The sequence below is a fragment of the Poecilia reticulata genome, chromosome 4 (assembly GCF_904066995.2).
Source record: "Poecilia reticulata chromosome 4, P_reticulata-male-v2, whole genome shotgun sequence".
Classification (NCBI taxonomy): Eukaryota; Metazoa; Chordata; class Actinopteri; order Cyprinodontiformes; family Poeciliidae; genus Poecilia; species Poecilia reticulata.
In genome coordinates this window covers 10,597,166-10,609,236 of record NC_088833.1, presented here as the reverse complement: position 1 = coordinate 10,609,236, position 12,071 = coordinate 10,597,166, and the positions used below count along the sequence as shown (strand labels likewise).

Here is a 12,071-nt window from a genome sequence, read left to right as displayed (position 1 = left end):
TTAACCTGACAGTCATGTTTTTGGACTGTGGGAGGAAACCGGAGTACCTGGAGAAAACCCACGCATGCACAGGGAGAACATGCAAACTCCATGCAGAAAGACCCCAGGCCGGGAATCGAACCCAGAACCTTCTTGCTGCAAGGCAACAGCTCTACCAACTGCGCCACTGTGCAGCCCATCATCACAGTCAAGTACACAAAATATGCCAAAGCGAGAGCCAACTGAGCACTTTGGTTGTTAGAGAGAGAAGCAATCGTTGTTATTGACGTCATCCATCTTCAGACAAAGAACAGGTAGAGCAGAGGAAAATGAAGTGTGGGCAGAGATGTGGATGCGAGGATTCCTGCACCTCAACTAGATCTGAATGAATGCATTTTTGTTCCACCAATTCTCACATGAATATCAGTGTGTCTATGTTATGTTAGGTGTATTTTCCTAAAATTCAAACAGAATTGTATCAAATGTATTTTTTGTTCAAACTCTTATTTCCAACAGTATAAGAAGCAGTTCTACCTTTGAGATTAATACTGACTGCTGTTCAGCAGCCTCACTGTACAAAAGCGAAACCACAAAACAGCGCCATAAAATACGACCATCTTAAGTAATGCATTTTTTTTAGGTTGTAAAAAAAAAAAATCTTTATTTAATCGGTGCTGCTTTAATCGGTTCACTTTATTCACCATTGAGTGTTTACTGACTTAAAACTGAGGACACTGACTACTATTTGCCTGTTTGTCTCTTTTGTTGGGTGTTTTCCAACTTGCTGTCGTTGGTTGTTGTCACATTTTTGTTCTCTTGCCAGACTTTCAATTATTCTAATCTTTTTTGGTCTGGATTTGAATCCAGACTCTTCTTCCATCTAATTTCTATCTTTTTTTTTTTCCCCCCAATAAATCTTACTCTACATACCGACCAAGAGACTGGGATTCCTGTCTCTTCCTGTAAATCTATGGATAAATGTTCAAAATTTGACTAAAATCCTTTAAATTACACACAAGGAATGTTAAATGTCAAACTAAATCAAAAACCCTACCCAGCACATCTATCAAATCAATCAGTGCACGTACGTGGTGATGAAAATAATCAGGATTATTGCAATTTGCAAACAAAACAACCTCAAAACATAGCAAATTACATAAGTAATCAAGATGGTAAAGAAACTGCAGAACAGCAAAATTCCTCAAAGGATCCTACAAGACATGAGTTTCTGAAAATCATTGTTAACTATGTATACCAAAAATAGCCACAAGAGGGCGGGCTTGGCTTAGTTTAAGAAAAATTATTTGCAAATTGACGATACAAAAGGAATAAATTACTGTGGAAAGATAAAAAAATATTAGGCAAGCACTCACTTGCTCCAGGTAACAAAATACAGTAATAGAATACATTTTGGCTAGAATAGGTGCATAGACATCATAAAAAGGGAAGCAAACTTAACACAGAAGACTAAATGAGTTATAAAAGCTTCAAAATGTGCATTCAAAAAGCTGATTCTGAGAGTTTATTGATTCTAATGCATGGGGAATGACACTGACCCAGTGAGTGGATTCATTCCTGATGACCCCTCCTGCTGCTGCTGCTGCTGGGAGGATAAGCAGCCCTCACAATGCAGAGGCACTGTGTAAAACTACAGGATCATTTCTAAATCAGAATCAATTGGGAATAAAAAAATAAAAAATAGGTTGATGTAAAATATTTGGAAAAACATGATTTACACTCTAAAGGAACTTTCACTTCTAATAATTCAAAGATATGAAGTCCTTCAGCAGAAAGTATGGATATATTCAAAGTTTGACAGTTTTAATCTGGTGGAAGATTTTTTTTAGCTGCTCATTTCTTTTTTTTTTTCTTTTTCAATCAATAGATTAGTCCACTGGAAAAAAACTGAAGCACTTCATAGGCATGTCGTGTGGAACTGTTTTTGTTGATAAGTGGTAACAGCTGATTAGATTCAGGTTTTCTTTGCTGGTTGTCAATGTTTTTTTTAGGGATTTGCTGTGGACAACTGAGTGACTTTGGGTTGACTCTTAATCTGTCCGTACAAACAGACAGAAACATGGAGCAGCAAGTTCTCCCCACGCAGATCAATAAACCTGATAACAACTCAATCCTGCCAACTGGCATTGATTAATGTGCTGGCAGACATGCAGGTCGAGATTGCTGTGAGATAGATGAAAAACCACTTATCCGTCCCCTTGTTTTCTTCAGTAATACAACTACAGGATCAAAATTTATTCACACGATGGAACCCAAGTGAGAATAGAGTGGGCCTGCAAACCTATAGTGGGGGTTAGTTTGTTTTGGACACCAGATTAAATGTCAAGGATTAGTTAGTGTTAAATTTCATGTAGCAACGGCTTCACTCGTAGCTCTCGTGCATCAGAACATATCCGAAGAGATGAGTTTGATTTTCTGAAAGGCTGAACTGCTGTGATGTTTTTAAAATACCCAACAGCATAAAATTCCCACCGACTAACCATTTAGCACAAGAATTAAAAAGGAAAAACAACAATCACCTTATGATTTACATCTGCATTTGCTGAATCTTAAAATGTTTTTTTTTTGTCAACTCCTGTTGAAACTTTCAACATTTTGGGATTTACAAATAGTTATTGTGCATGAAAACTTTTAATTCGCAATGAACATTGGTGCTTCCTGTTTGTACTGCAGAGCTCTTGTTTGTATGAATTATCCCGGAAAATAATTTCAAGACAAACAAAGTTGTATAAACGTCGGCTTTTCAGCCAGTACTTGATATTCATTATGCATAGAGGCCCAGATTCCTTTGTAGAGAATCAATATTTGCATCATGTTTGAGTCATTAAACAAGAGACAAGACCTGATTGGTTGTTTACAGCTCTAATGTTGCAGGGAGGTAAATAAAGCTTCTCATCTTGCAATCATCTCCATCCCTTCTTCACACCCCCGTAGGGCTTCAAACTCATTTCGGCAGAGTAAGAGGGCCAGCGACATGTGCCAAGAGGAAGAGTGGGATTTCCACGAATTAGGACAAACAGATGAATTAAACATCAGGACACTGTCAGTTTCTGAATCTCTTTCTCGAGTTTGAAAATAAAAAAAACAGAAACAAAATGGAGACGCATCAGACAAGGAGCTATCTGTGTTAAAGACGGGCAGAGTCTGGAGCACAGAGCTACTTGGTCATAACAGGAAATGTGCAAGCGGAGTTGATGTTCCTAAAATTACAGATTTTGGTGACATAAATGAGATCATAATAAATTGTTACAAAACCTTTCCCTAGTATGTGACAATTGTCACAATTTCACTTAGCAAGTGAAAAAAATTGCAATAACCCAGTTGCATAAGTACCTACATTTGAAACTACTACTTTTAAATTCAGGTTTTTTTTTTAGCATTGAGTCTTTAAGTATCGGATTCTCATATTTATGGCAATATTAACCAACCTTGCACAAGATCTGTACTTTTGTCAAAATATGAGAGCAGTTTCTTCACAGCATTCTGTAGAAGATTCTGAGCAGGTCAGTCAAAAACCTTTCCTCTGGTTAAGCAGCTCTGTTGAGCACCAACAGAGCCCAACATCTGGGTGCAAGATGCTGGCAGGCAAAATGGGCATGGAATGCTTTAATAAGTGACGGGAATAGTGTACAAGAGTGTCTGTGCAGAGTATCGGTTAGAGGCTCCCCGATCAAAATAGGAGGCACCAGTGAGAGGGGTGGGGAACAGAAGAAAAAAACTTCCACGATAAACGGGTGATCATTAATAAACCAGGTATCGAAACCAAAAAGAGGACGTTCAGGATAGGAACAATTCAAGAACCTGAAAAAACAAAAAAACAAAACCTAGAGCTCAAAGACAAATTAGAGAAGTTGGGGAGAGTGAAGGCCTCAGAGGAGTAAAGAGTGGTAAGATAAAAGTTGAAGTTTATTAAGTAAATAAAGTCTTTCGCTCTTGGACATGCTGACCGATAATGACAGTTTCTGGTCTGTTTTTGAGATCGTGTGATATTTTATGAGCATCACATAAAACTATCTGTTCTGCGACCTGGTTGCAGTTCGGTGTGACATCTGGGTAAGTATTAGAAATGCAGCACAGCTACTGGCTGTTTCATGGCGTGAGAAGGGAGATGACTGTACAAAATAAATGTCTGGAGAGAATTGTTATCTTGGACGGCTGAGCTTTATTTCTGGTTGATCAGATTTACTGTAAATAATGGCAGAACTCAGAAAGAATCAAAGATAAAATGAAATCAAAAGGTGCTTCGATAAAGCTTTTGTTTAAGGATGTAGATACTTTTGCAATCAGGTCATGGAAACCATTTTATCGTTTTGCACTCCTTTGTTTTTCTAAGTGAACTGAATAGGATTTAAAAAAATATGAGGGAAAAAAAAATTTGATGTTAAAAAGGACACAATCAGATTAGACAATGACTTCATGGTTAAATCAAAATTTATAAGATTACAGTGATTGTAGGAAATTATTACGTCTCCTCTTCATAACAAGTATAGTAGGAAAATACAAGGTGGAAATCATTCAGTTTCATCTTTTGCTTGATAAAAATATTACTTAATTAGCAAGAGTTTAAAGATAAAACATCTGAAGCTTCCTTTAGACATTCAACAGTCCCTTGGTATTAAAAAGTCCATGTGTTACACCGAGCATCCTTCATTCATCAATAAAAACTGGAATTATGCAGATTAGCTTTGCAGAGACAAAAACATAACATTTCAACATAAACATAAAGTAAATAGCTAAATAAAAACTACATTCTGTAACTCCTTCATTTGTTGTTAGGAAAAGAAACTTTTGGTAAAAATTGTACATTACTGTTCCTTCAACAAAAAAGATAAAGTTAGTGGTTTACAGACTAAAACAAAATGCAGAATGCTTGACGTCTTCAAAGAATTTACTACTTTCTAAACAGCTACATAGTGTCATTTTGCCCTCATCTTTAGTTGATTATGTTAGTGTGTTATTTGTGCTAAAGTCATCTTAAATTAGACAAGAAAATCACAAGAAATATATATTTTTTTCAGATCCAAATGGGCATAAAAACATACTGCAACACAAACGTCAGACAATCAATTTTGGTAATTTCATAAAAAGAGAATCAAGCATAACAGCAATCTTGTGATATTATAACGAACTTGATTATTTTTTTAAATACGGACTCTTACATGTTTTAAACGTAGCTCAATGTTTAAAATGTTTTTTAAAGTCAAGAAGAGGAAATGCAAGCGTCCCAGAAAAGGTACTTTTTAAAAAAAAAATGTAAATAAACTCTCACTAAAATCAGGCTTCGGGCTCCATCTCTAATTTCTACTCAGAGAATTCACAAACACTTTAGTATTCTGCTTATCACGTTTTTATAGATGTTCTGTTGCTGTGAATATGTTCATTATGTACATTATCCAGCTATTATTTGAAAAATTAACTAATCTTTGCTTATGTTTCAACATTTTGCTTACAAACTTTCTTGTAATTTCTTGCCTTCAAAAAGGCCTCTCCAGGAATTCATTTGTTTTTGCTCTTTCACTCTAATCATTTTCATTCTAATCAGTTTCTCTTCCTTGTCTATGGCAGTGTTTTGTGCATTTTGAGGCTAAAAAAATAATAGATGTGCAAGTTGAATCCCCTAATCGGCCCGGGGGGTGAGGCAGTAAAAAGGTTTCTACACAATTTATGTTTCTAAACTATCATCCTTGTCCATATGAATCTGTTCAAATGTGTCAAGACTTCTAAGGTCTATGTATCTGATTTGGATTATTTTGTTAAGTGTTTGAGGTTTAGTATCAACGTGTTCCAGGTATTTAAAGCAACAGAAGTATGTCATATAACTGCAATAACTGTGAAATGCAAACCCATGAAAGTTTGGGAAGGTTCATGTTATTATTATTAAAAAATACTTTCATATGTCAACATAATGAAAGAGTCAACTTCTGATCTTGAAATGGTGCAGCCATTATTGTCGTTCTTACATTTATTACAAATAAAAAACATCTAAGTATGGAAAGATGTATCTCCATACTCAATATTTTTTCATTCTTATGCAGATTCTAAACATACTAATAGTAAATTGTATAACTATCAACAATGCACTGAAACCCTGGGTGACTTTATACTTCCCTTAACCTTCAGGATGGAGCTTGTGATGCAAACCAGATTTAACTGGTTAGCTACTCCCCACAATGAGGTTTTTCCACATAGCTAAAATAGATATGACTAAGCAGACAGACTCACTGTGAGGTGGAGATACTGACTGGATGTTACCACGAAGGCATCCAACTTGATAACATGAAAAATCACTCTAATTGGATATATCTTTAGCTGTTGGTGTCATGTATAATCCAAAGCGGAAGAAGGCGAAGTTGAAGACAAAAAACGATTGAAAAAAAATAAAAAGATCAATGACAACCAAAATGGATGTAAGTTTTAAATTCAGTTAAATGATAGGAAGCAATTTTGTATTTATGGCAGGCCTCTGGTAAGAGAAAGCCCTGTCAACACACCACTGGGTTAGCAGCCTTGTTCAGTCTGCATCAGTTATGGTTAATAGGCTAATGTCGACTGAAAAAGAAGTAAAAGTTCAAATAATTATTTTTAGGAAAACCTTCAGAAGCCTAGAAACTACAGATCAAAACCACTTCAAATATTACAAGAAAGTTTGTCTTATTCTGCAATTAAAAAATAAGGTACTTATTAAGACTTGTGCATGTAGTGCATCCCTACAGGTAATGGTCAGAAACCTGGATATGGTATCTGCATATCCAAAGGCTCAGTTCCCCGTAACTTTAAAGCTCTTTTTTTTTAGATATGTATAAAAATATCTCTCTTTTTTTGGAGTGCTTTCTACTCAAACATCTGCAGCTCTGAGTAATTTCCCTGAAAAAAAAAAGGAACATGATTCAGAACCGCAGAGGAGGAGGAGGCCTCAGCTGCTTGCTTACACAGTTCAGTGCCTCAGACACATTCAGAAAAAAAAAAGAAAAAAAAAAACTGAGACAAAGCTTGCTTTTTTCCTCACAAGTACGAGCTACACATTCCTCTCATTCTCAGCTGGTGCTGCTTTTGGTCTCAGCTTCTTCTGGGAAATCCATGGTATTCTACACTTTAGTTCTCTGCTAAAAAACCCCCCAAAAACCCCAGAAATATATCCAGAGTGTTATACAAACATGCCTCAAAACCCCGATGCAGAAATCTGCAGAACATCTTCAGAATGCAAGGTTAGAAAATTACAGGTTTCTACTTCTTAGTGCCTGATTTGTGTTAAAGTAACCACGGCAACCAGACCCCGATTTGCCTGCTTTGACAAACAGGTGTGAATTAAGGCTTAATAATTTCTCTCAATGACAGCTTACGTGTAACAAGCACCTGAGTCAGCATCTGTCTTTTGAAGAATAAAAACACGGACGTCATCTACAAAGAAATAGTTGAAATGTTCACACTTTGGCTTTCATCTTTTTAAGCAACAACGAAAAAAAAAATACTCCCCCCTGTTATTGCTTTTTTCCTCCTCTGACAAGTAAAAAAAAAAAAAAAAAAAGTGATAAAACAACCTGTCTGGCTGAGCTGTTAATTTCCATCTTTGGTCTGTCACTTTAGGATCCGCTTGAATAAAAAAAGACGCCTCTTTCATCCCTTCCTGTTGACAGCTCATTACCTTGCCCTCTCTTTAACTCAGAAACCCCTCATCACTTTTCTAAAAACTCTCCATTCAGACGTCTTTCAGTTCCGTCTCCATCTGTAGGGTGATGGAATATGAAGTCACGCACATTCTCAGGTCCGAGCAGGGAAACAACCTTTCTTTGTTTGTTTCTGGAGAGAAGCACACCAGGCTGATCCGTTTCGCATTAAAGTATTAGTGGCTCATTAATTTATTGGGTGTGGAAGGAAGAAAACAGATTTATAATCTGAACAGATGTTTAGTCGCTCCATCTAATATGTGGAACAACCTGTTTTTGCACATCCTGGCTGCACAGACCGGTAATTACTTCAATATACGCTCATTCCTTGGCCTTTAGTTCCAGTATGGCAGCATATTTTAGCTGATACGGTCAAACGTGTCAAATTTGTTTTGGTCCTAAAAATAGTCATCTTATTTATGTTATGTTATATTTTACAGATTAGGGCGTTGGTGATTTAATACTGTTTTTAAATGATGAGTGAGATTTCTATAGAACTTTGCGTATTCAGTCTGGTTTGTGGCAGAATCAAGGAACAAAACACAACAATTTTTGATTAAAATTCCTCTCAGTGCTGGATCCATTAGAGCTGCGGTGTCCAAAATGTTTTCCATGTGGACCAAAAGCGCCTGGTTGAAAATATCAGAAGGTTTTTACAGGCAAAAAGACAAAAGGTTTTATTGTGAAATTAGAAAATGTTACCTGCTTAGCATTAAAACAAACACACAATATTTTACTGAAAACAAAGAAATCAAATGCAAGTTTGCCCTGCTCAAGAAAAGGTTTATAATTTCTTAAAATTTTGGCTTGATTTTTTTTTTTTTCTATTGTCTTTGTCTAAAAAAAAAAAAAAAAGTCATAATTTGTGTCATTGTTCAACAGTGGACATGGGCTGCACACAATCATTCCGAGGGTCTCAAAATGGCCCACAGGCAACACTTTGGACACCCCCGCTGCAGGAAAAAATGGGCATCTTGATTTGCACAAGTTTTGAAAATAACTAATTCTGTGTCACTGATCAATTTCTGAGAAAAGCCAACTTCCGCACATAACTCACACAAAAAGCTTCTTTTGGAGAGTTAAATCATCCTGAAGTGGAGTTAAAAAACTTGGATTCAGAAACAACTGTTTTATATAAACTGGAGGTTGAAGTCCTGCTGTGACAGTGATATTCACCCTACCTTCTCAATCTCAAACACATTCTTTTAAGCCTTTAATTCTCACTTCCTGTTTGGTTTTTCTGAGCATCTTTTCCAGACTGCTATAAACAACTGCACAGGAAAATAAAACAACCTTTACCATGTAGTTTAAAATTACAAAATGTAAAATATATATTTCTATTTAACATATATACTTTTTGCAGTTTTTAACTGGCTTTAATGCAGCAGCTTAGTAACACACTTAAAAAAATTCACCCTTTTATGCATAAAAAATTGTGTGGTTTTCAAGGATTTTAAGGTTTTGTTCTTATCTATAAGTCTTTAACCCATTTAAAGGCAATGTCACCACACTAAATACATTCATTAATACATAATCAGGTTGTCATTAAATTGTTAAAGCAGACAGGAAACTTTTAAAGGCCAAAGATACAAAAAAATTAATTGAATATGATCATTGTTTTATTTTACTTTATTATTTTTAAAACTGAAACTGCAATAAAATAAAGGCCCTTGTTTTTTTTCTGTTATTTTTGCATCATGAGCCAGAAATGATGGCAAACAGCCAGCCTTTTCCTGTGTATTTTTATGCATAAATATATATTTTATGTAGTCTGACGGACCTCAAACCAGTGACAAAACTGTTTCAAAAGCTGATATAAAGTTTGGAAAGCAGCAGGTCATCAAGCCTGCCTTGCTTCTGAAAAGCAACTCTTCCCTTTGTCCTAAACTAATGCAGGGCGGGTGATACATTTAAAAGCCACGGTAAAAATTTGAGTTACTCAAAGGACAGCAGGTCTGGGTGAGGCTCTGCCTCCTCAGTGCCTCCTCCTGAGTCTTTACTGCAGGGGGCGCCGTTACCAAGCAGGACCTCCTCCCCCAGGCTGATGCGGCAGGATGCCTTGCCCAAAATCGGAGAGGAGGCGAGCCGGGAGTCTGGCGAGGACGCCCTCTGCCAGACGTCGCAGGGTTTGGCTCGGGACTCCAGAGGAGGATTCTTGTTGATGAGGTCTGGCACAGAGAGCTGAAGCTGGTGCCGACGTTCCTCCTCATCTCCTTCTGAGCTCCCTTTTTCCTCCTCCCCTTCTTTGACTTCATCAGTTGTGGATTTGGTCTCCTCTGTCTCTGAATCGGCTTTGTTCTCCACCGGACTGGGCCGCCCTGTCATTTCTGTCGACCTCTCCTCCTGCTCCTCACTGCCTCCTGGTAGCTTTTCCTCACTCTTCCTCTCCTCTTTGGGGCCCTGAGATGTTTCGTCAGGGGAGGGCAGGAAGGGGGGAGAATCTGCCGGCTCTGGCGAGGCGACCACGGGGTCAGAGGAGATCATCATGTCCTGGGTCGTCTTCAGAGCTCGAGGGACGCGCTTCTTTCCTGTTGGCGGCGGTGGGTCGAGACGAGGAAAGGAGTCAAACATTTGGCTGGAAAAGAGGAGAGGGAGGAAGGGATTAATCCCAGGAGCTAATGGACCAGGTTTTACTACAAAAGCTGAAACTGTTAAAATACAATAAAATTATTTACTGCTGTAGAATATCCAGTAAAGGTTTTAATTTGGTGCCCTCTTTTACTCTTTCCTGTAGGCCTGAAGCCTCTAAAAAATATGGAAAATGTGAGAATAGGATAAACACCACCATCATGCCTTAATAAAACCATCATTCCTTTTACCTTTACACTGAATTACAACCATTTAAAGCTTTCATGCTGCCTCAGTGCAGCTGACTGAAAACACAGATCCTGGCCTACGATTAAGACTTCAAACCTCCTTCTGCCTGCAAATGACAGCATGTTGCGTGATGGAGGAGTTGGAACAAACCGACTGCTTTCACTTTAGACCAACATTCTGATGATTAGTATCACAGATAATCAAAGCCCAGAGTATTCAGCAAACTAAATTAAATCTCACAGGAGTTGAAGGTTCAGACACCTGCAAACCTTAACAACATGAAGTCGATTAGCGCTCTCCATGTACACATTTTTTAAACCAAATTTTCCAACCATTTTCTTTGCACTCTCTCTGTTCCTTTTCCATAGTAAAAACTCCCTTCCTTATGCTTTTGTGTTATCACTGCAAGTCATTTCTCGACCAGCCACCAGCTGGTCGCAGCACATGGCTGCTCATCCCGACCGTCCCGGATCTGGTTCTGCTGCTGGACGTTTCTTGCTAGGTTTGAGGGAGTGGCTCCTCTCCACCGTCTCGAGACGTCACCTACAAACCGTTCTGGAGGAGAACAGCGAGAGCAGCACACCCTCTGCTTTCATCAACGACACGAGTCCTCCGTCACGCAGTCAATATCAGGACAACAAAGAGGAAGATGCTGCTGCCGCCACACATCATTTGCAGCAGCTCTGTTCGTCACCATTAAAAAGACATGCTTGTGTCATTTCATCTGTCAACAGAAAAAGGAACTGCTGCATTTGGACAATTTGAGTTGTGGAATAAACTGAACATTGGAATGAATAAAACACAAAGAAACAAACTGTTACGAAACTTTTTTTTAAAAACAAAAATATACTAATTAAAGTGGAATTAAAAATTTGGTCTTTAAGTGTTCTATTTTTTCTAAATAGAACTCTTAGAAGAATTCTTTTCCGCTTCTTCTCTGCTGAGAGGGTTTAACCTAGTGGGGCTAATAACGATTCATTTTCAAGTAAATGTGTGAGAGAGGGGCTAGAACAGTCAGAAGCTGATGATTGTGCTCATTTATCACCACAGTTAAAATGACGGCTTCTGCGGTGACATTTTCTCCTGACCAGCTTGTTCCAGCCACGGAGACATTTTCCATCTACTTTGACAAAGTTTTAAACCAAAGTTTGCACTGTACATTTTACTCTCGGCATGCTGTAGGGAAATGTTCTTGCATGAAGTAAATAATATAAACCTAAATGATTATTACGATTTTTATTTGTTTTAATTCAAGATTATCAGTCTTTTTTTTTTAATAAACGTTGACAGGACTAATTGAGAATAACAGCCATCACACATTGAATTACAGTGTAATGTAATCTGTTCAGATAATACAGAAATTTTTTAAATCATAAATTTCATTAGAATTATTGAAACAGTTTATCATAATAATTCAAAATAATACGTAACAACAAAAATAGGCCTGGTAGATAATGGTTTAGATTAGAGCACCTGAGATATTTTCTTACAGGTGCAAAGTTGACGTAGCAGGGGATGAAATGGGGACATGAGCTGGAAAACTCAAACAGCAGGAACTGATAGCAAACAAACAAAGCAGACACTTGTGCTCTG

General features: G+C 37.5%; 1 protein-coding gene across 2 annotated transcripts in view; it reads right to left on the bottom strand.

Annotated features, from left to right (window-relative positions):
• Positions 1 to 4,410: 4,410 nt before the first annotated feature.
• The window catches only part of nos1apa (nitric oxide synthase 1 (neuronal) adaptor protein a), a 151,175-nt gene continuing 143,514 nt past the window's right edge, over positions 4,411 to 12,071 (bottom strand). For both annotated transcript variants that reach the window (XM_081606181.1, XM_081606182.1), the window contains exon 13: positions 4,411 to 10,236. In XM_081606181.1, the coding sequence (XP_081462307.1) occupies positions 9,597 to 10,236 (640 nt within the window). In that variant the 3' untranslated portion in view covers positions 4,411 to 9,596. The remainder of the gene's footprint in view (positions 10,237 to 12,071) is intronic.